The following is a 21,208-nucleotide window of genomic DNA, read 5'->3' as shown; positions in this document are numbered from 1 at the left end:
AGGGCTATCCTGTCACCTCTTGCGAGAGGGATTCTCATCCTGGTGGGAAGTGAACACGGCTGTGTGGCTGGGTGGCCAGCATCTGTCTATGTCTCTTTCCCCACCAGAGTGTGTCTGAGACCACTGCTTTACTGACAGTCTCAGGGAGTGCGCTCTCAGTGTGTTAGTGTGCTGTACTAGGGACAGTGCTGTGGCTTTTTAGCCTCATGGTTTCATGGTTTTGCACACGTTAGTTGTTTGCTGTTTGGTTGTTTAATAGTGTATTGTTTAGTTTTTTCTCATAGTGGATTTTCATGTTATGATTCTGTACAACATAAAATGATGTCATTCAGTTTCTTGTGTATACTGTTTTTTATGTATAGAGCAATATGCATCACATGCAAGCCTGCATTCCATTTATGTTAATCTCTGTGCTTGTGTAGAAATCCAGTGCTTTTGGGGTTAAGTTGTGAAAGTTAATGTAATAACTGCTAGCACCATCTGCTGGCCTACTTCCTCACAAAGAGAGAGTGAGTGAGTGAGAGAGTGAGAGAGAACGAGTCTGGATTTTAACGACATCTCTAATATTCATGCTGATGCATTTTGCTGCTTTGTGCTGCTTTCATTTTCCACCGCTCTGCTGCTGGAGACTCCAGCTCCTCGCCATACACACCCCAACACGGGAGAGGGAGGGCAGAGAGGGAAGAGGAGAGGAAAACTAGTGGAAAAGGGAAAACAACCAAGCCCGCTAGCTAGCTCAAAACCCTTTTTGTGTACAAAGGAGTAGCCTACCTTACCCTGGGATGTAAGAGAAAGAGGCACGAACGAAGGGAGCAAGAAAAAGGAACGAGTAGAGCGAGTGGACGGAGAGAGCACGCGATTGCTGGCGGAGGGGAATCACTGAGAAGAGAGGAGGGTAGAGCGAGAGAGCGACGCTGAAACTCACACCACGACCCGCCTGCCTGAGCCGGACGGAGCTGAAGCACGCAGTAGTAGCAGAATGAAACAAGCTTCCTGGACTGCCACTGCTTCGCACCTCTTCTGGCGCAACCAGCCCTGCTCCCAGCTCTCCCAGTGATCTAACAGCCCAGCCCCATGCACTCCTACTGAGCCTGAGCCCTGCCCGCTAGGGGAGGAGAGGAGAGGAGGTGAAGGAGAGGAGGCTCCACCGCCCGCTTGTTCGCTGCCTGTGGAGGGGGGAGGGGGTGGACACGCAGCTCAAGCAAGACAAACTGTCGAACGAGAGAGAGAGTGAGCGAGTGAGAGAGAGAGAGAGAGACAAAAAACCCGGCGAAAGGGCAAGGCTTTTGTTAGGTGGTTGGAGAGAGAGGGGGAGGAAGAACAAAATTGAAAAAAACATGTCTACAGTGAAGAGGCCAAGAGGAAGGGTAAGTGAGCTGCACAGAGAGAGAGGGGAGGAAGGGTAAGTGAGCTGCACAGAGAGAGAGGGGAGGAAGGGTAAGTGAGCTGCACAGAGAGAGAGGGGAGGAAGGGTAAGTGAGCTGCACAGAGAGAGAGGGGAGGAAGGGTAAGTGAGCTGCACAGAGAGAGAGGGGAGGAAGGGTAAGTGAGCTGCACAGAGAGGGAGGAGGGGCCACACGACAGGAACTGAACAACTGAACAACCTCCTCTGCTACTGGCTCATGCTGCCTGCCTGATGCAGCTCCACTGTCGCCATCTTGAACTCCTTGTTGCTGCTCTTTCCCATACTAATTTGCTTAGCTGTGCTAGCTATGCTCTCTCACATGTTTTCCCTTCACTACCCCCCTCCTTTCACTTTATCCCTCGTTTTCTCTCACCCCCCAAACCCCTTCCCTCCATGGATTCCTCCCCACCTCTGGTTCGATGCAAAAGGCGGTGTGTGTGTGTGTGTGTGTGTGTGTGTGTGTGTGTGTGTGTGTGTGTGTGTGTGTGTGTGTGTGTGTGTGTGTGTGTCACAAGATGAGTACATCAGTCACACAACGTTCTGCATGAGGGACTGAGGGAAGTAAGGGGTTAGTGAGTGAGTGAGCGGACTAACTGGCCCAAATGTCCTGGCTATCTCTATCTCTCTGTAGTCTTTCCTTACTGTAATAGTGCAAAGTGTTTTCATGTGAGCGTGTGGTGGCAGAGAGAGAGATTGAAATCACTGCAGTGCTGGCAGCCTGTAATTTCAGTTATTTATAGTCGTATTACACAGCTGTAGAGCACTTGGTTTTGGTGCATTTTTCTTCTCTCCCTTTCTCATTCACTTTTTATACAAACTCTCATTCCCGCCCTCTGCTCTTGCTCCCCTTTGCTCCTTCCCTCTTTTCCCTGTTCTTTACCTTGACTTTCTCTTTCCTCCCCCTCTTTTTTTACCTTGAACTTGAATAATGAGAATATTTCAGTTCTGGGCAATGATTTCCACTAATAGCCTGGGCAGCACATATTAAACATAAACAAGAGCTGCAGCTACAGAATTCTATCTTCCAAATGAACTGTCATTTATTTCTCCCCTCCCCCTGCTTTGTTTGTGGCAGTTCAAGATAATTCTCTTTATTTAGCAATCAGGAAAGCAACTGGCTGTGCCGTGCTGTGGCTCGGCCTCGGGTCATGTAGCCATCCACTCTGACTGCAACACGTTGAGATTAGCTCATCCATTTATAGGCTCTGGGCCCACCCGAAGGGAATAAACCTCAGCCCATGTGTTATTCCCATTTTATCACGTATCAGCCTTGTCTATATTATTTATTCTAGTTTGGCTGAATGTCTGTGTGCTGGTCCTGCCTGTCTCTGTTTCTTTGTGTCTGTCTTAATGAAAGTTTGTGCTGCTGCAATCTATGTGACTAGGGGGAAATATGTGTGGCTAGCAGAAAGTTCAGAGAGCAACACTTTCAGTATGTCTGTGAGGTAGTGGGGTAGAGACACAGCAGCATAATGGGATATTCTGGTGACTGGTTGTTTGTCTTTAAAAGGCTATCAAGCCTATGTCAAGACTATATCATTATCAAGCCTATGTCAAGGCTATATTATTATTAAGCCTATGTCAAGGCTATATCATTATCAAACCTATGTCAAGGCTATGTCAAGGCTATACCATTATCAAGCCTATGTCAAGGCTATATTATTATCAAGCCTATGTCAAGACTATATCATTATCAAGCCTATGTCAAGGCTATATTATTATCAAGCCTATGTCAAGGCTATATTATTATCAAGCCTATGTCAAGGCTATATCATTGTCAAGCCTATGTCAAGGCTATATCATTATCAAGCCTATGTCAAGGCTATGTCAAGGCTATACCATTATCAAGCCTATGCCAAGGCTATATTATTATCAAGCCTATGTCAAGACTATATCATTATCAAGCCTATGTCAAGGCTATATTATTATCAAGCCTATGTCAAGGCTATATTATTATCAAGCCTATGTCAAGACTATATCATTATCAAGGCTATGTCAAGGCTATATCATTGTCAAGCCTATGTCAAGGCTATATCATTATCAAGCCTATGTCAAGGCTATATCATTATCAAGACTATGTCAAGGCTATATCATTATCAAGACTATGTCAAGGCTATATCATTATCAAGCCTTATGTCAAGGCTATATCATTATCAAGCCTATGTCAAGGCGGCTATATTATTATCAAGCCTATGTCAAGGCTATATCATTGTCAAGCCTATGTCAAGGCTATATCATTATCAAGCCTATGTCAAGGCTATGTCAAGGCTATACCATTATCAAGCCTATGTCAAGGCTATATTATTATCAAGCCTATGTCAAGACTATATCATTATCAAGCCTATGTCAAGGCTATATTATTATCAAGCCTATGTCAAGACTATATCATTATCAAGCCTATGTCAAGGCTATATTATTATCAAGCCTATGTCAAGGCTATATTATTATCAAGCCTATGTCAAGACTATATCATTATCAAGGCTATGTCAAGGCTATATCATTGTCAAGCCTATGTCAAGGCTATACCATTATCAAGCCTATGTCAAGGCTATATCATTATCAAGACTATGTCAAGGCTATATCATTATCAAGCCTTATGTCAAGGCTATATCATTATCAAGCCTATGTCAAGGCGGCTATATTATTATCAAGCCTATGTCAAGGCTATATCATTGTCAAGCCTATGTCAAGGCTATATCATTATCAAGCCTATGTCAAGGCTATGTCAAGGCTATACCATTATCAAGCCTATGTCAAGGCTATATTATTATCAAGCCTATGTCAAGACTATATCATTATCAAGCCTATGTCAAGGCTATATTATTATCAAGCCTATGTCAAGACTATATCATTATCAAGCCTATGTCAAGGCTATATTATTATCAAGCCTATGTCAAGGCTATATTATTATCAAGCCTATGTCAAGACTATATCATTATCAAGGCTATGTCAAGGCTATATCATTGTCAAGCCTATGTCAAGGCTATACCATTATCAAGCCTATGTCAAGGCTATATCATTATCAAGACTATGTCAAGGCTATATCATTATCAAGCCTTATGTCAAGGCTATATCATTATCAAGCCTATGTCAAGGCTATATTATTATCAAGCCTATGTCAAGGCTATATTATTATCAAGCCTATGTCAAGGCTATATCATTATCAAGCCTATGTCAAGGCTATATTATTATCAAGCCTATGTCAAGGCTATATCATTATCAAACCTATGTCAAGGCTATGTCAAGGCTATACCATTATCAAGCCTATGTCAAGGCTATATTATTATCAAGCCTATGTCAAGACTATATCATTATCAAGCCTATGTCAAGGCTATATTATTATCAAGCCTATGTCAAGACTATATCATTATCAAGCCTATGTCAAGGCTATATCATTGTCAAGCCTATGTCAAGGCTATATCATTATCAAGCCTATGTCAAGGCTATATCATTATCAAGACTATGTCAAGGCTATACCATTATCAAGCCTACGTCAAGGCTATATTATTATCAAGCCTATGTCAAGGCTATATTATTATCAAGCCTATGTCAAGGCTATATTATTATCAAGCCTATGTCAAGGCTATATTATTATCAAGCCTATGTCAAGGCTATATCATTATCAAGCCTATGTCAAGGCTATATTATTATCAAGCCTATGTCAAGGCTATATTATTATCAAGCCTATGTCAAGGCTATATTATTATCAAGCCTATGTCAAGGCTATATTATTATCAAGCCTATGTCAAGGCTATATTATTATCAAGCCTATGTCAAGGCTATATCATTATCAAGCCTATGTCAAGGCTATGTCAAGGCTATACCATTATCAAGCCTATGTCAAGGCTATATTATTATCAAGCCTATGTCAAGGCTATATTATTATCCAGCCTATGTCAAGACTATATCATTATCAAGGCTTAGAGGGTCTAATAAGAGAGGTACAGCCAACTAGCTAACAGTGTTGTTGTGACTTCTGCTGTGTGTGTTTTCTAGACCAGCTGGCTGTTGTTGTCAGTGTTCTCTGTCTATGTCTCTCTCTCTCCCCACGTCACTAAGCAGCAGTGTAAGTATACAGCTTGATTGTTATGCACATGGGGGGTTTTCAGAGCTTCACTGATTCACTTTTGTAATCCCATTCCTTTGTGTTTACAACATTTCCTTATTGAGCCTGACTGGGTGACTTGACTCTCATTCCAGGCAGCAAAGCTGATATGGTACATTTCACACTTCTGTTCCTGAGGGGGAAGATGATGTGTGAGAGAGGCTGTGGAGGGTTAACTGAAGGGGAAGATGATGTGTGAGAGAGGCTGTGGAGGGTTAACTGAAGGGGAAGATGATGTGTGAGAGAGGCTGTGGAGGGTTAACTGAAGGGGAAGATGATGTGTGAGAGAGGCTGTGGAGGGTTAACTGAAGGGGAAGATAATGTGTGAGAGAGGCTGTGGAGGGTTAACTGAAGGGGAAGATGATGTGTGAGAGAGGCTGTGGAGGGTTAACTGAAGGGGAAGATGATGTGTGAGAGAGGCTGTGGAGGGTTAACTGAAGGGGAAGATGATGTGTGAGAGAGGCTGTGGAGGGTTAACTGAGGGGGAATGTGAGAACTAGGAGCTAAATGATCTAACTATTCAGTCTGAAATTCAGGAATGTCAGTTTGGTTTGGCTATATGAGAACATGAACATAGTGGGGGGGATTAGTGTGTGTGGGGTGGGGGGGGATTAAGGTGTGTGTGTGTGTGTTAATGACCACAAGATCATCCGCTTCGCAGGAAATGACATTAAGATCAGGGCGAGAGTCCTTTGTAATACACAGCTCTTTCCAGTCTTGCTATTAATGCAGATGTGTGTATGTTACAATGACATCATCCTGTTGGTATATGTGTTCCCTCAGTCTGATTAATATCCCCCCTCCTCTCTCTCCTCTTCAGCCTCCCAAGAACAAGAATGCTAATGGTCCCAATAGCCACACAGCAGCACGGGTCCTCAGCCCCCCGATGAAGAGCAGCTCATCCTCCTCGTCTTCGTCCTCCTACAGCTCGCCGTTGGAGAAGCGGGCCCAGCGGAGGCTGGTGAAGGAGCAGAGGGAGCAGCAGCAGCAGCAATTGATGGAGGAGGCTGGGGAGGACAAGCAGCAGAAGGCTAACAGGATCATCCATGAGGCCATTGCTAAGGCCCGGGAGAGAGGAGAGAAGAACATCCCCAGGGTTATGAGTCCAGAGAGCTTCCCCTCTGGGAGCTCCTCAGCCCACAGGAGAGAGAGGGACAGAGACAGGGAGAGGGACCGAGGCAACAAGACCAGGACCAAGGCCTCCAAGAAGGCCCGCATTGTGTCCTCGTCCAAGCCCAAACAGAAGGCCAAGATCGGGTAGGTGTCTCACTGACCTTGTTCTCATATGCCTCACTATGACCTTATAACACCACTACCTGTATGGCATGACATAGGGCCACGGTGTTGTATTTGTTTTGAAAAGTAATTTCAGTGGCCTTCCACATTAAATCTACCATTTTGTTTTTGCTCTGCATCCTGTCTAAAGCAAGTTGTGTCACACTGTCAATTCTCCTTTACGGCTTGGCTTCCTTACTGCCCATTCATTTCTGGAGCACAATAGAATAGCTCGTTGACTATCTGCTAGCAGCTGCCAGCTTGACAGACATAGCTGCTCGTAAAATAGTAGCTGCCAAGATAGCAGCTCAAAGTTCATTTTAAAATTCATGACACAGACAGACAGGAATGAGCAACAACGGCTGCCGTTAGCATTTAGGCCAGCTTGCTGCAGATAGGACAGCAAGGTTAGGACAGAGACAAGTGGATATAGGGATTTAGTATATACTGTATGCAGTTCCCTTCCCCCTGTACAATAAAACTGTGCTGTTATACTGTAAGCCACACCCAGTGTGAGCTCATGTAATAGCTGACCTGAGGCGGAGAAAGACAGGCAGCTAAGCTTGGAGACAGGAAGAAGGCTGGCTGTGAGTCAGGAAGACTGGCAAGCTGACTGGCTGGGAGGCAGAAAGACAGGCATGCAAGCTGGGAGGCAGGAAGACATGCAGGCAAGCTGGGAGACATGCAGGCAAGCTGGGAGGCAGGGAGACATGCAGGCAAGCTGGGAGGCTGGGAGACATGCAGGCAAGCTGGGAGGCAGGGAGACATGCAGGCAAGCTGGGAGGCAGGGAGACATGCAGGCAAGCTGGGAGGCTGGGAGACATGCAGGCAAGCTGGGAGGCAGGGAGACATGCAGGCAAGCTGGGAGGCTGGGAGACATGCAGGCAAGCTGGGAGGCAGGGAGACATGCAGGCAAGCTTTGAGGCAGGGAGACATGCAGTCAAGCTGGGAGGCAGGGAGACATGCAGGCAAGCTGGGAGGCAGGGAGACATGCAGTCAAGCTGGGAGGCAGGGAGACATGCAGGCAAGCTGGGAGGCAGGGAGACATGCAGGCAAGCTTTGAGGCAGGGAGACATGCAGGCAAGCTTTGAGGCAGGGAGACATGCAGGCAAGCTGGGAGGCAGGGAGACATGCAGGCAAGCTGGGAGGCAGGGAGACATGCAGGCAAGCTGGGAGGCAGGGAGACATGCAGGCAAGCTGGGAGGCAGGGAGACATGCAGGCAAGCTGGGAGGCAGGGAGACATGCAGGCAAGCTGGGAGGCAGGGAGACATGCAGGCAAGCTGGGAGGCAGGGAGACATGCAGGCAAGCTGGGAGGCAGGGAGACATGCAGGCAAGCTGGGAGACAGGGAGACATGCAGGCAAGCTGGGAGGCAGGGAGACATGCAGGCAAGCTGGGAGGCAGGGAGACATGCAGGCAAGCTGGGAGGCAGGGAGACATGCAGGCAAGCTGGGAGGCAGGGAGACATGCAGGCAAGCTGGGAGGCAGGGAGACATGCAGGCAAGCTGGGAGACAGGGAGACATGCAGGCAAGCTGGGAGGCAGGAAGACAGGCAGACAAGCTTTGAGACAGGGAGACAGGCAGACAAGCTGGGAGGCAGGGAGACAGGCAGACAAGCTGGGAGGCAGGGAGACAGGCAGACAAGCTTTGAGACAGGGAGACATGCAGGCAAGCTGGGAGGCAGGGAGACATGCAGGCAAGCTGGGAGGCAGGGAGACAGGCATGCAAGCTGGGAGGCAGGAAGACAGGCAGACAAGCTTTGAGACAGGGAGACAGGCAGACAAGCTTTGAGACAGGGAGACATGCAGGCAAGCTTTGAGACAGGGAGACATGCAGGCAAGCTGGGAGGCAGGGAGACATGCAGGCAAGCTGGGAGGCAGGGAGACATGCAGGCAAGCTGGGAGGCAAGGAGACATGCAGGCAAGCTGGGAGGCAGGGAGACATGCAGGCAAGCTGGGAGGCAGGGAGACATGCAGGCAAGCTGGGAGGCAGGGAGACATGCAGGCAAGCTGGGAGGCAGGGAGACATGCAGGCAAGCTGGGAGGCAGGGAGACATGCAGGCAAGCTGGGAGGCAGGGAGACATGCAGGCAAGCTGGGAGGCAGGAAGACAGGCAGACAAGCTTTGAGACAGGGAGACATGCAGGCAAGCTTTGAGACAGGGAGACATGCAGGCAAGCTTTGAGACAGGGAGACATGCAGGCAAGCTTTGAGACAGGGAGACATGCAGGCAAGCTGGGAGGCAGGGAGACATGCAGGCAAGCTGGGAGGCAGGGAGACATGCAGGCAAGCTGGGAGGCAGGGAGACATGCAGGCAAGCTGGGAGGCAGGGAGACATGCAGGCAAGCTGGGAGGCAGGGAGACATGCAGGCAAGCTGGGAGGCAGGGAGACATGCAGGCAAGCTGGGAGGCAGGGAGACATGCAGGCAAGCTGGGAGGCAGGGAGACATGCAGGCAAGCTGGGAGGCAAGGAGACATGCAGGCAAGCTGGGAGGCAAGGAGACATGTCGGCAAGCTGGGAGGCAGGGAGACATGCAGGCAAGCTGGGAGGCAGGGAGACATGCAGGCAAGCTGGGAGGCAAGGAGACATGTCGGCAAGCTGGGAGGCAGGGAGACATGCAGGCAAGCTGGGAGGCAAGGAGACATGTAGGCAAGCTGGGAGGCAGGGAGACATGCAGGCAAGCTGGGAGGCAGGGAGACATGCAGGCAAGCTGGGAGGCAGGAAGACATGCAGGCAAGCTGGGAGGCAGGAAGACATGTCGGCAAGCTGGGAGGCAGGGAGACATGTCGGCAAGCTGGGAGGCAGGGAGACATGCAGGCAAGCTTTGAGACAGGGAGACATGCAGGCAAGCTTTGAGACAGGGAGACATGCAGGCAAGCTGGGAGGCAGGGAGACATGCAGGCAAGCTGGGAGGCAGGGAGACATGCAGGCAAGCTGGGAGGCAGGGAGACATGCAGGCAAGCTGGGAGGCAGGGAGACATGCAGGCAAGCTGGGAGGCAAGGAGACATGTAGGCAAGCTGGGAGGCAGGGAGACATGCAGGCAAGCTGGGAGGCAGGAAGACATGCAGGCAAGCTGGGAGGCAAGGAGACATGTCGGCAAGCTGGGAGGCAGGGAGACATGTCGGCAAGCTGGGAGGCAGGGAGACATGTCGGCAAGCTGGGAGGCAGGGAGACATGCAGGCAAGCTGGGAGGCAGGGAGACATGCAGGCAAGCTGGGAGGCAGGGAGACATGCAGGCAAGCTGGGAGGCAGGGAGACATGTAGGCAAGCTGGGAGGCAGGGAGACATGCAGGCAAGCTGGGAGGCAGGGAGACATGCAGGCAAGCTGGGAGGCAGGGAGACATGCAGGCAAGCTGGGAGGCAGGGAGACATGTAGGCAAGCTGGGAGGCAGGGAGACATGCAGGCAAGCTGGGAGGCAGGGAGACATGCAGGCAAGCTGGGAGGCAAGGAGACATGCAGGCAAGCTGGGAGGCAGGGAGACAGGCAGACAAGCTTTGAGACAGGCAGACAAGCTTTGAGACAGGGAGACATGCAGGCAAGCTTTGAGACAGGGAGACATGCAGGCAAGCTGGGAGGCAGGGAGACATGCAGGCAAGCTGGGAGGCAGGGAGACAGGCAGACAAGCTTTGAGACAGGGAGACATGCAGGCAAGCTGGGAGGCAGGGAGACATGCAGGCAAGCTGGGAGGCAGGGAGACATGCAGGCAAGCTGGGAGGCAGGGAGACATGCAGGCAAGCTGGGAGGCAGGGAGACATGCAGGCAAGCTGGGAGGCAAGGAGACATGTCGGCAAGCTGGGAGGCAGGGAGACATGCAGGCAAGCTGGGAGGCAAGGAGACATGTAGGCAAGCTGGGAGGCAGGGAGACATGCAGGCAAGCTGGGAGGCAGGAAGACATGCAGGCAAGCTGGGAGGCAAGGAGACATGTCGGCAAGCTGGGAGGCAGGGAGACATGCAGGCAAGCTGGGAGGCAGGGAGACATGCCGGCAAGCTGGGAGGCAGGGAGACATGCAGGCAAGCTGGGAGGCAGGGAGACATGCAGGCAAGCTGGGAGGCAGGGAGACATGCAGGCAAGCTGGGAGGCAGGGAGACATGCAGGCAAGCTGGGAGGCAGGGAGACATGCAGGCAAGCTGGGAGGCAGGGAGACATGCAGGCAAGCTGGGAGGCAGGGAGACATGCAGGCAAGCTGGGAGGCAGGGAGACATGTAGGCAAGCTGGGAGGCAGGGAGACATGCAGGCAAGCTGGGAGGCAGGGAGACATGCAGGCAAGCTGGGAGGCAGGGAGACATGCAGGCAAGCTGGGAGGCAGGGAGACATGCAGGCAAGCTGGGAGGCAGGGAGACAGGCAGACAAGCTTTGAGACAGGGAGACAGGCAGACAAGCTTTGAGACAGGGAGACATGCAGGCAAGCTTTGAGACAGGGAGACATGCAGGCAAGCTGGGAGGCAGGGAGACATGCAGGCAAGCTGGGAGGCAGGGAGACAGGCAGACAAGCTTTGAGACAGGGAGACATGCAGGCAAGCTTTGAGACAGGGAGACATGCAGGCAAGCTGGGAGGCAAGGAGACATGCAGGCAAGCTGGGAGGCAGGGAGACATGCAGGCACGCTGGGAAGCAGGGAGACATGCAGGCAAGCTGGGAGGCAGGGAGACATGCAGGCACGCTGGGAAGCAGGGAGACAGGCAGACAAGCTGGGAGGCAAGGAGACATGCAGGCAAGCTGGGAGGCAGGTAGGAGGAATGTGTATATTGTCACTCAGGTCATCACCAGGGCTGTTATGGAAGCTGTGAAATGAACCAACCAGGGATAGAGAGAGACACTCTAGTTTCATATTCTCATCAAGCGAGCAGGGCTGAGAACAACATAATGGCCGACTATATTGTTTTCCTGCCTGCTTCCCTGCTTCATGATTAATGATTATATGAGCTCGGCTGCTGCATGTGGAAATGGCAGTAACAGATAATGGATTTTGCTCTATTTGTGAGAGATAGTGTGTTGCAGATGTTAATGAGGGAGAATAGACATCTGTCAGGAGGGTTGGGCTGAACCGGGTCTGTATGGTTCATACTCAGGAAACCAATTGGGCCTGATGTTGAACACTAGAGATGGAGGTTTGAAATCATTTCACTATTAGAATAGTATATTGAATGTTTGTCAGATATTCATTATTATTATATATATATTTTTTAAAAGTTTTTAACCTGAGTATTCCTGCGCGAGGGAGAGAGGCTGGTGCTCTATAGCTGCAGCTGCAGAGGGGGCGGTTTTTGTGAAATGGGAGTGAGCAGACGGACTGAAAGAAAGAGACATCAAGGCGCCAACTCGGTTACAGCCAAGACTAGCTAACTTGTAGCAGCCACAATGTTATTTATCATCCCATATACAGTGGGGCAAAAAACTATTTAGTCAGCCACCAATTGTGCAAGTTCTCCCACTTAAAAAGATGAGAGAGGCCTTTAATTTTCATCATATGAACACTTCAACTATGACATACAAAATGAGAAAAAAAAATCCAGAAAATCACATTGTAGGATTTTACATGAATTTATTTGCAAATTATGGTGGAAAATAAGTATTTGGTCACCTACAAACAAGCAAGATTTCTGGCTCTCACAGACCTGTAACTTCTTCTTTAAGAGGCTCCTCTGTCTTCCACTCGTCATGTGTGTGTTGGAGTGTCATTGTGAGCGTGTGGGTAGAGTCCAGTGTGTGTGTACAGAGTCAAAAAGGGTCAATGCAGATAGTCCGGGTAGCTATTTGGTTAACTATTTGTCCCATTCTTCCTGACAGAGCTGGTGTAAAAAGTTAACTATTTAGTTAATTGAACTGGGCCGTCCGCACTACCCTATGTAGTGTTTTGCGGTCGGATGCCAAGCAGTTGCCATAGCAAGAGCTTATGCAGCTTTTCAATATGCTCGCAATGGTACAGCTGTAAACGTTTTGAGGATCTGACGGCCCATGCCAACTATTTTCAGCCTCCCGAGGGAAGAGGCGTTGTCTTGCACTCTTCATGACAGTATTGGTGTGTTTGGACCATGATAGGTCCTTAGAGATGTTGACACAGAGGGACTTCAAGCTCTCAACCCACTCCACTACAGCCCTGTTGATGTGCATGGGGGAGTGTTCGGCCTTCGCCTTTCTATAGTCCACAATAAGCTCCTTTGTCTTACCGACGTTGAGGGAGAGGTTGTTGTCCTAGCACCACACTGCCAGGTCTCTGACCTCCTCCCTATAGGCTGTCTCATCGTCGTTGGTGATCAGGCCAGCAGTTGTGTCATCGGCAAACTTAATGATAGTGTTGAAGGCATGTGTGGCCACACAGTCATGTGTAAACAGAGAGTACAGGAAGGTACTAAACACGCACCCCTGAGGGGCCCCGTGTTGATGGTCAGCATGGCGGATGTGTTGTTGCATACCCTCTTTTTCTTCTCTATATAAGCGTTGTTGTACATTTAAGACACTGCATTTCAAACAGTCAGCAATAATCTAATTCAGGGCGTGTGAAGTTATACTTAGGCTAAATGGAAGCTTTCCACAACCATAATACACAATAATAGTTTAATTATTTTATCAAAATAGTTTAACTTGCTTTTTCTTGCAACAATCACTAATCTGGCTTTCAAGTCCGTCTATGAAAATGCTATTTTTTTGTTACAAATTTAACTTATGGGCAGGTGGGACGGTAGTGTCTCACCTGGCCAACATCTGGTGAAATTGCAGTGTGCGAAATTCAAACTACAGTGTTATAAATATTTAACTTTCATAAAATCACAAGTGTAATACATCACAATAAAGCTTAACTTCTTGTTAATCCAGCCACTGTGTCAGATTTCCAAAAGTCTTTATGGCGAAAGCATACCATGCGATTATCTGAGGACAGCGCCCCACATGCAAGCACATGAAAAACATATTTCAACCAAGTAGGTGCGACACGAAAGTCAGAAATAGCGATATAAAAAATGCCTTACCTTTGATGATCTTCTTCTGTTGGCACTCCAAAAGGTCCCAGGTACATCACAAATGGTCCTTTTGTTCGATATATCCATAAAAACTCAGTTTAGCTGGCACGCTTCAGTCAATAATCCACCCAGTTTCCTTCCATCAAAATGCATTCAAAATGAATCCCAAGCATTACTAATAAACTTTTCCAAGCAAGTCAAACAACGTTTATAATCAAACCTTAGGTACCCTAATACGTAAATAAACGATACAATTTAAGACGGAGAATCTTTATTGTCTTTACCGGAGAAAAATACCAAAGAACGCGCTCTCTTCCACTCGCTTGGAAACACTACAGCCAAAATGGGAGCCACCTAGAAAAACTACAATTTCTGGCTCATTTTTCCAAAAACCAGCCTGAAACTCTTTCTAAAGACTGTTGACATCTAGTGGAAGCCCTAGGAACTGCAATCTAGGAGGACTTGGCCTTACAATAAAAGTGATAGTGTCACGGTTTTCCTCCTCTTCGTCTGAAGAAGAGAGGCGAGAAGGATCGGAGGACCAATATGCGGCGTGGTAAGTGTCCATAGTTTTAATAGGAAAACTCAAACATGAACAAACTACAAAACAATAAACGTGAAAACCGTAACAGTCCTAACTGGTGCATAAAACACAAAGACAGGAAACAATCACCCACAAAATACCCAACGAATATGGCTGCCTAAATATGGTTCCCAATCAGAGACAACAATAGACACCTGCCTCTGATTGAGAACCAATCTAGGCAACCATAGACTTACCTAGACAACTAAACTGAACACAACCCCATAAATCTACAAAAACCCCTAGACAAGAAAAAACTCATAAATCACCCATATCACCCCCTGGCCTAACCAAAATAATAAAGAAAGCAAAGATAACTAAGGCCAGGGCGTGACAGTACCCCCCCCCCAAAAGGTGCGGACTCCCGGCCGCACACCTAAACCCATAGGGGAGGGTTTGGGTGGGCATCTGTCCACGGTGGCGGCTCTGGCGCGGGACGTGGACCTCACCATAGTCTTAGTCCGCTTTGTTAGCATCCTTTGAGTGGTGACCCTCGCCGCCGAACTTGGCCTAGTAACCCTAACAAAGGGCCCACCTGGACTGAGGGGTGCCTCATTACTGAGGAAGCTCAGGACCGAGGGGTAGCTCAGGACTGAGGGGTAGCTCAGGACTAAGAGGTAGCTCAGGACTAAGAGGTAGCTCAGGCAGGTTGACGGCTCTGGCAGATCTTGGCTGAATGGCGGCTCTGGCGGATCCTGGCTGACTGGCGGCTCTGGCAGATCCTGGCTGACTGGCGGCTCTGGCAGATCCTGGCTGACTGGCGGCTCTGGCAGATCCTGGCTGAATGGCGGTTCTGGCGGATCCTGGCTGACTGGCGGCTCTGGCAGATCCTGGCTGACTGGCGGCTCTGGAAGATCCTGGCTGACTGGCGGCTCTGGAAGATCTTGGCTGACTGGCGGCTCTGGAAGATCCTGGCTGACTGGCGGCTCTGGAGGATCCTGGCTGACTGACGGCTCTGGAAGATCCTGGCTGACTGGCGGCTCTGGAAGATCCTGGCTGACTGGCGGCTCATTACGGACGGGAGACTCTAGCAGCTCATGATAGACGGGAGACTCTAGCAACTCTGGACAGACGGGAGACTCTAGCAGCTCTGGACAGATGAGAGAATTGCAGCTCTGGACAGACGGGAGACTCTAGCAGCTCTGGACAGACGAGGCGCACTGTAGGCCTGGTGCGTGGTGCTGGTGGTCCTGGGCCGAGGACACGCACCTCAGGGCGAGTGCAGGGAGGAGGAACAGGGAGTACTGGGCTCTGGACATGCACAGGAAGCCTGGTGCCGGGGGCTGCCACCGGAGGGCTGGTGCGTGGAGGTGGCACTGGATAGACTGGTGGCTGGTGCCATGTACCGCGGCCTAAGGAGACGCACTGGAGACCAGATGCGTAGAGCCGGCTTCATGGCACTTGGCTCGATGCCCACTCTAGCCCGGCCGATACGAGGAGCTGGTATGTACCGCACCGGGCTATGCACCCGCACTGGGGACACCGTGCGCTCCACAGCATAACACGGTGCCTGCCCGGTCTCTCTTGCTCTCCGGTAAGCACAGGAAGTTGGCGCAGGTCTCTTACCTGGCTTCGCCATACTTCCTGTCTGCTTTCCCCCAATAAATTTTAGGGGCTGACTCTCGGGCTTCCTACCGCGCCGCCGTGCTCGTTTCTCCAACTCCATTCTCCTATAACCCTCCTCGCACTGCTCCAGCGAATCCCAGGTGGGCTCCGGCACTCTCCCTGGGTCGACCGCCCACCTGTCTATCTCTTCCCAAGTCGTATAGTCCAGATTCTTCTCCCAAGTCCAATAATCCTGACATCGCTGCTCCTCCTGCCGCTTGGTCCTGTTGTGGTGGGTGATTCTGTCACGGCTTTCCTCCTCTTCGTTTGAAGAAGAGAGGCGAGAAGGATCGCAGGACCAATATGCGGCGTGGTAAGTGTCCATAGTTTTAATAGGAAAACTCAAACATGAACAAACTACAAGACAATAAACACGAAAACCGTAACAGTCCTAACTGGTGCATAAAACACAAAGACAGGAAACAATCACCCACAAAATACCCAAAGAATATGGCTGCCTAAATATGGTTCCCAATCAGAGACAACAATAGACACCTGCCTCTGATTGAGAACCAATCTAGGCAACCATAGACTTACCTAGACAACTAAACTGAACACAACCCCATAAATCTACAAAAACCCCTAGACAAGAAAAACTCATAAATCACCCATATCACCCCCTGGGATAACCAAAATAATAAAGAAAACAAAGATAACTAAGGCCAGGGCGTGACAGATAGCCATTGAAAATAGTGGTAGAGCAAATTTTATTTTTGGGGGGATGGTTTGTCCTCGGGGTTTCGCCTGCCATATCAGTTCCATTATAGTCACAGACATAATTGTAACAGTTTTAGAAACTAGAGTGTTTTCTATCCAAATCTACCAATTACATGCATATCCTAGCTTCCTGGGCCTGAGTAACAGGCAGTTTACTTTGGGCACGCTTTTCATCCGGACGTCAAAATACAGCCCCCTACCCAAGAGAGGTTAACTAGAACCATGACTAATGCACATTCACTAATAACGACTAACTTCTTGTAGTTGGCATTTGGCTATAGATAATTAACACAGGTCTCATCAACAATCTCTCAAATCCACGTGTTAGTGAATTGTTAGTGAATTGTTCTGTCTCCAACTATCCTGTCCACTTTATTCAGATGTTGAAATCAAGTGGTCTACCTTATTTCTCAGAATGAGGTTGAGTTGACAGTTCTTTATATAAATTGTGTTTTATGTAGAGGTCGACCAATTATGATTTTTCAACGCCGATACCGATACCGATACCAATTATTGGAGGACAAAAAAAGCTGATACCGATTAATCAGCCTTTTTTTAATTATTAAAAAATGAATTTGTAATAATGACAATTACAACAATACTGAATGAACACTTTAACTTAATATAATACATCAATAAAATCAATTTAGCCTTTAAATAATATGCAAAAAAGTGTTGAAGAAAGTAAAAGTGCAATATGTGCCAGGTAAGAAAGCTAACGTTTAAGTTCCTTGCTCAGAACCTGAGAACATATGAAAGCTGGTGGTTCCTTTTTAACATGAGTCTTCAATATTCCCAGGTAAGAAGTTTTAGGATGTAGTTATTATAGGAATTATAGGACTATTTATTTGTATTTCATATACCTTTGACTATTGGATGTTCCTATGGGCACTTTAGTATTGCCAGTGTAACAGTATAGCTTCGGTACCTCTCCTCGCTCCTACCTGGGCTCGAACCAGGAACACAACGACAACAGCCACCCTCGAAGCAGCGTTACCCATGCAGAGCAAGGGGAACAACTACTCCAAGTCTCAGAGCGAGTGAAGCTTGAAACGCTATTAACGCGCACCCCGCTAACTAGCGAGCCATTTCACATCACATCGTTACACCAGCCTAATCTCGGGAGTTGATAGGCTTGAAGTCATAATCAGCAGAGCTGCTGGCAAAACGCACAAAAGTGCTTTTTGAATGAATGCTTATGAGCCTTCTGGTGCCTACCATCGTCCAGTCAGACTGCTCTATCAAATAATATACTTAATTATAACATAATAACACACAGAAATGCGAGCCTTAGGTCATTAATATGGCCAAATCCAGAAACTATCATCTCGAAAACAAGACGTTTATTCTTTCAGTGAAATACGGAACCGTTCTGTATTTTATCTAATGGGTGGCATCCCTAAGTCTAAATATTCCTGTTACATTGCACAACCTTCAATGTTATGTCATAATTACGTAAAATTCTGGCAAATTAGTTCGCAATGGCCAGGCTGCCCAAACTGTTGCATATACCCTGACTCTGCGTGCAATGAACGCAAGAGAAGTGACACAATTTCACCTGGTTAATATTGCCTGCTAACCTGGATTTCTTTTGGCGAAATATGCAGGTTTAAAAAATCTCTACTTCTGTGTATTGATTTTAAGAAAGGCATTGGTGTTTATGGTTAGGAACTCGTTGGAGCAACGACAGCCCTTTTTCGCGAATGTGCACTGCATCGATTACATGCAACGCAGGACACGCTAGATAAACTAGTAATATCATCAACCATGTGTACTTATAACTAGTGATTATGATTGATTAAGTTTAATGCTAGCTTGCAACTTACCTTGGCTTCTTACTGCGTTCGCGTAACAGGCGGGCTCCTCGTGAGGCAGGTGGTTAGAGCGTTGGACTAGTTAACTGTAAGGTTGCAAGAAGGTTGAATCCCTGAGTTGACAAGGTAAAAATCTGTCGTTCTGCCCCTGAACGAGGCAGTTAACCTACCGTTCCTAGGCCGTCATTGAAAATAAGAATGTGTTCTTAACTGACTTGCCTAGTTAAATAAAGTTGAAATAAAAGTGTAAAAAAATTAAATAAAAATAAAAAAATCGGCAAAATCGGCGTCCAAAATGACCAATTTCCGATTGTTATGAAAACTTGAAATCGGCCCTAATTAATCGGCCATTCCGATTAATCGGTCGACCTCTAGTTTATTGCTTATTGCACATTTATAAAACACAGACTAGACAGCTAGTATAACAGTCTTTGGCTAAAATTCTGCTAGATGCCAATCGCGACAAACAGAGCATACATTTTCTCCAAAATGTACCAAGGAAGTGAAGCTACAGTATTAGCATTTAAACCCACAGTATTTGTTGTATATCTGGAAGTTGATTTTGGCCTAGTTATTTGAACTTTTCCCTTTTCTCATTGTGTTATTTCTTTGTCATGTCTGAGATTATTACTAACATCACTAAATTAGTAGTATGCCCTAGCCTTACTTTATATGATATGCTATTTATTGTATGTAACCTAACCTATTTTTACACAATGTAGAACTTGTAAAGCAAAGGTCTGATTTGTGAAACCAGGCTAAACACAGAAGTAAAATTAGTCTTTCCACTATTGCTTCAATGCTTCTTTCATGAAGCTTGTTACGTCATACATTCCAGCCATTTTGAAATATCAAGGTAGGCCTAATTCATGTTGAGGAAAACTCTCTTACCTTACACAGTACAATTCACTGAACCAAACGGACCAATGAACTAATGGAATCTGAAAATTAATGGAAGGAATAGCTCCTTACTCTAAGGATATGGGTGGTAGGGAGGGGGTGGAGGGTAGGATGGTAGGGAGGGGGTGGAGGGTAGGATGGTAACGAGGGGGTGGAGGGTGGGTAGTATGGTGTGGAGGGTAGGATGGTAGGGAGCAGATGGAGGGTAGGATGGTAGGGAAGGGGTGGAGGAGGGTAGGGAGGGGATAGAGGCTAGGATGGTAGGGAGGGGATGTAGGGTAGGGAGGAGATGGAGAGTAGGTAGGAGATGGAGGGTAGGGAGGGTAAGGAGGAGATGCAGGGTGGGGGGTCGGTGGAGGTTAGGGAGGAGATTGAGGGTAGGGAGGGTAAGGAGGAGATGGAGGGTAGGGAGGGTATGGAGGGTAGGGAGGAGATGGAGGGTAAGGAGGAGATGGAGGGTAGGGAGGGGATGGAGGGTAGGGAGGAGATGGAGGGTAGGGAGGAGATGCAGGGTAGGGAGGGGATGGAGGGGAAAGTAAGAGCGTCATCTCTTACATACAGTAGCCTAAATTCATTATAGTTAAGTGTTTTGGCCTGTACATAATGTTGCTAAATGAAAAACACATTTAGTCCTGTCCTGCATCTAAAGAATGAACTTCCTTCAGTGCAGGTTGATCCATCCCAGAGTTCCTCAGTCTCCTCTCTGACTTGTAGGACTGTGCTAGTGATCCTATGAGACAGTCCAGAAGCCTTCCTCCCCAGGTGTCTGATTTACAGTAGTGTCTGTGGAGATCTGTCCAGAGCAGGGAGAGCAGAGAGGGGCTGACACCCCAGTGCCAGGCCATACACTAGAAAACCAGGCATGGACTCTGTCCGCTATAGGGAGGGATGGTCACTGTAGGGATGTTGTCTCAATGCAGAGGAGAGAAGAGGATGTTTTACTATGACCGACCCCTCTCGCAAGGCTTTTGCCTTTGTTTATATGTGTGTGTGTGTGTGTGTGTTGAAGACTGTTGTTCTACAGTGTGTCTATATGAAAGGATGTTTTCGTTGCTTTGAGTGGGTTGGCACAGTAGCATAGCATGTGCTTGTATGTTTGTGTCCTCTGTTCTGTCGTCGTTGCTACGTACCTGTAGGCCTATATGTTATGTGTTGAGTTTGTGTTTGTGCTTTCTGTTGTCGCTGTGTGCCAATGTGGCTAGTGTACATGTGTGTGCCAGTGCAGTGTGTGTGAGGTGCGGTGCAGTACAGTGTGAGGGATCATCCTCGTGCAGGGTAATGAAGACAGCAGGAGTACATGGCGCTCTGGGGAGGTTTCATGCAGACAGAGGAACCACAGTGTGTGTGTGTGAGGTGCGGTGCAGTACAGTGTGAGGGATCATCCTTGCGCAGGGTAATGAAGACAGCAGGAGTACATGGCGCTCTGGGGAGGTTTCATGCAGACAGAGGAACCACAGTGTGTGTGTTCTGCCCTCCCAGGGTCTTCTCATGTAATATTAACGCTCAGCCTTCTCCCTGTCAGCACCCGCACCGCTGCAGAGGCACTTACCTTCCACAACTGTGCCTCTGCTATGTGGGTGTGTGTGCTCGTAATTATTTCTAGGTGTGTTCTTGAATGTGTGTGTTTATATGGTAGTTATACAGTATAATATAAGGGTGTATGTATGTGATTGTGTGGGACCTTGTGTGTGTGTGTGAGTATAATACACAACGTAAGCAAGCGCGTGTGTGTGTGTGTGTGTGCCTGTGTGTGTCTGTGTCTGTGTGCATGCATATGTGCCTGCATGTTTCTCTGCCATGTGACCAGCATGCTTGTCTGAGTGGGGGGTTGGGACTGAGCTAATAGT

General features: G+C 48.2%; 1 protein-coding gene across 1 annotated transcript in view; it reads left to right on the top strand.

Moving 5' to 3' along the window:
* Positions 1-523: 523 nt before the first annotated feature.
* The window catches only part of chd9 (chromodomain helicase DNA binding protein 9), a 112,935-nt gene continuing 92,250 nt past the window's right edge, over positions 524-21,208 (top strand). Inside the window, exons 1-2 of the mRNA XM_052484789.1 lie at positions 524-1,367; positions 6,331-6,767. Coding sequence (XP_052340749.1) covers positions 1,338-1,367; positions 6,331-6,767 — 467 coding nt within the window. The 5' untranslated portion in view covers positions 524-1,337. The remainder of the gene's footprint in view (positions 1,368-6,330; positions 6,768-21,208) is intronic.

This window comes from Oncorhynchus keta, chromosome 2 (assembly GCF_023373465.1).
Source record: "Oncorhynchus keta strain PuntledgeMale-10-30-2019 chromosome 2, Oket_V2, whole genome shotgun sequence".
Lineage (NCBI taxonomy): Eukaryota > Metazoa > Chordata > Actinopteri > Salmoniformes > Salmonidae > Oncorhynchus > Oncorhynchus keta.
The sequence above is the reverse complement of the archived record's forward strand: the minus strand, read 5'-3'. Positions and strand labels throughout refer to the sequence as shown.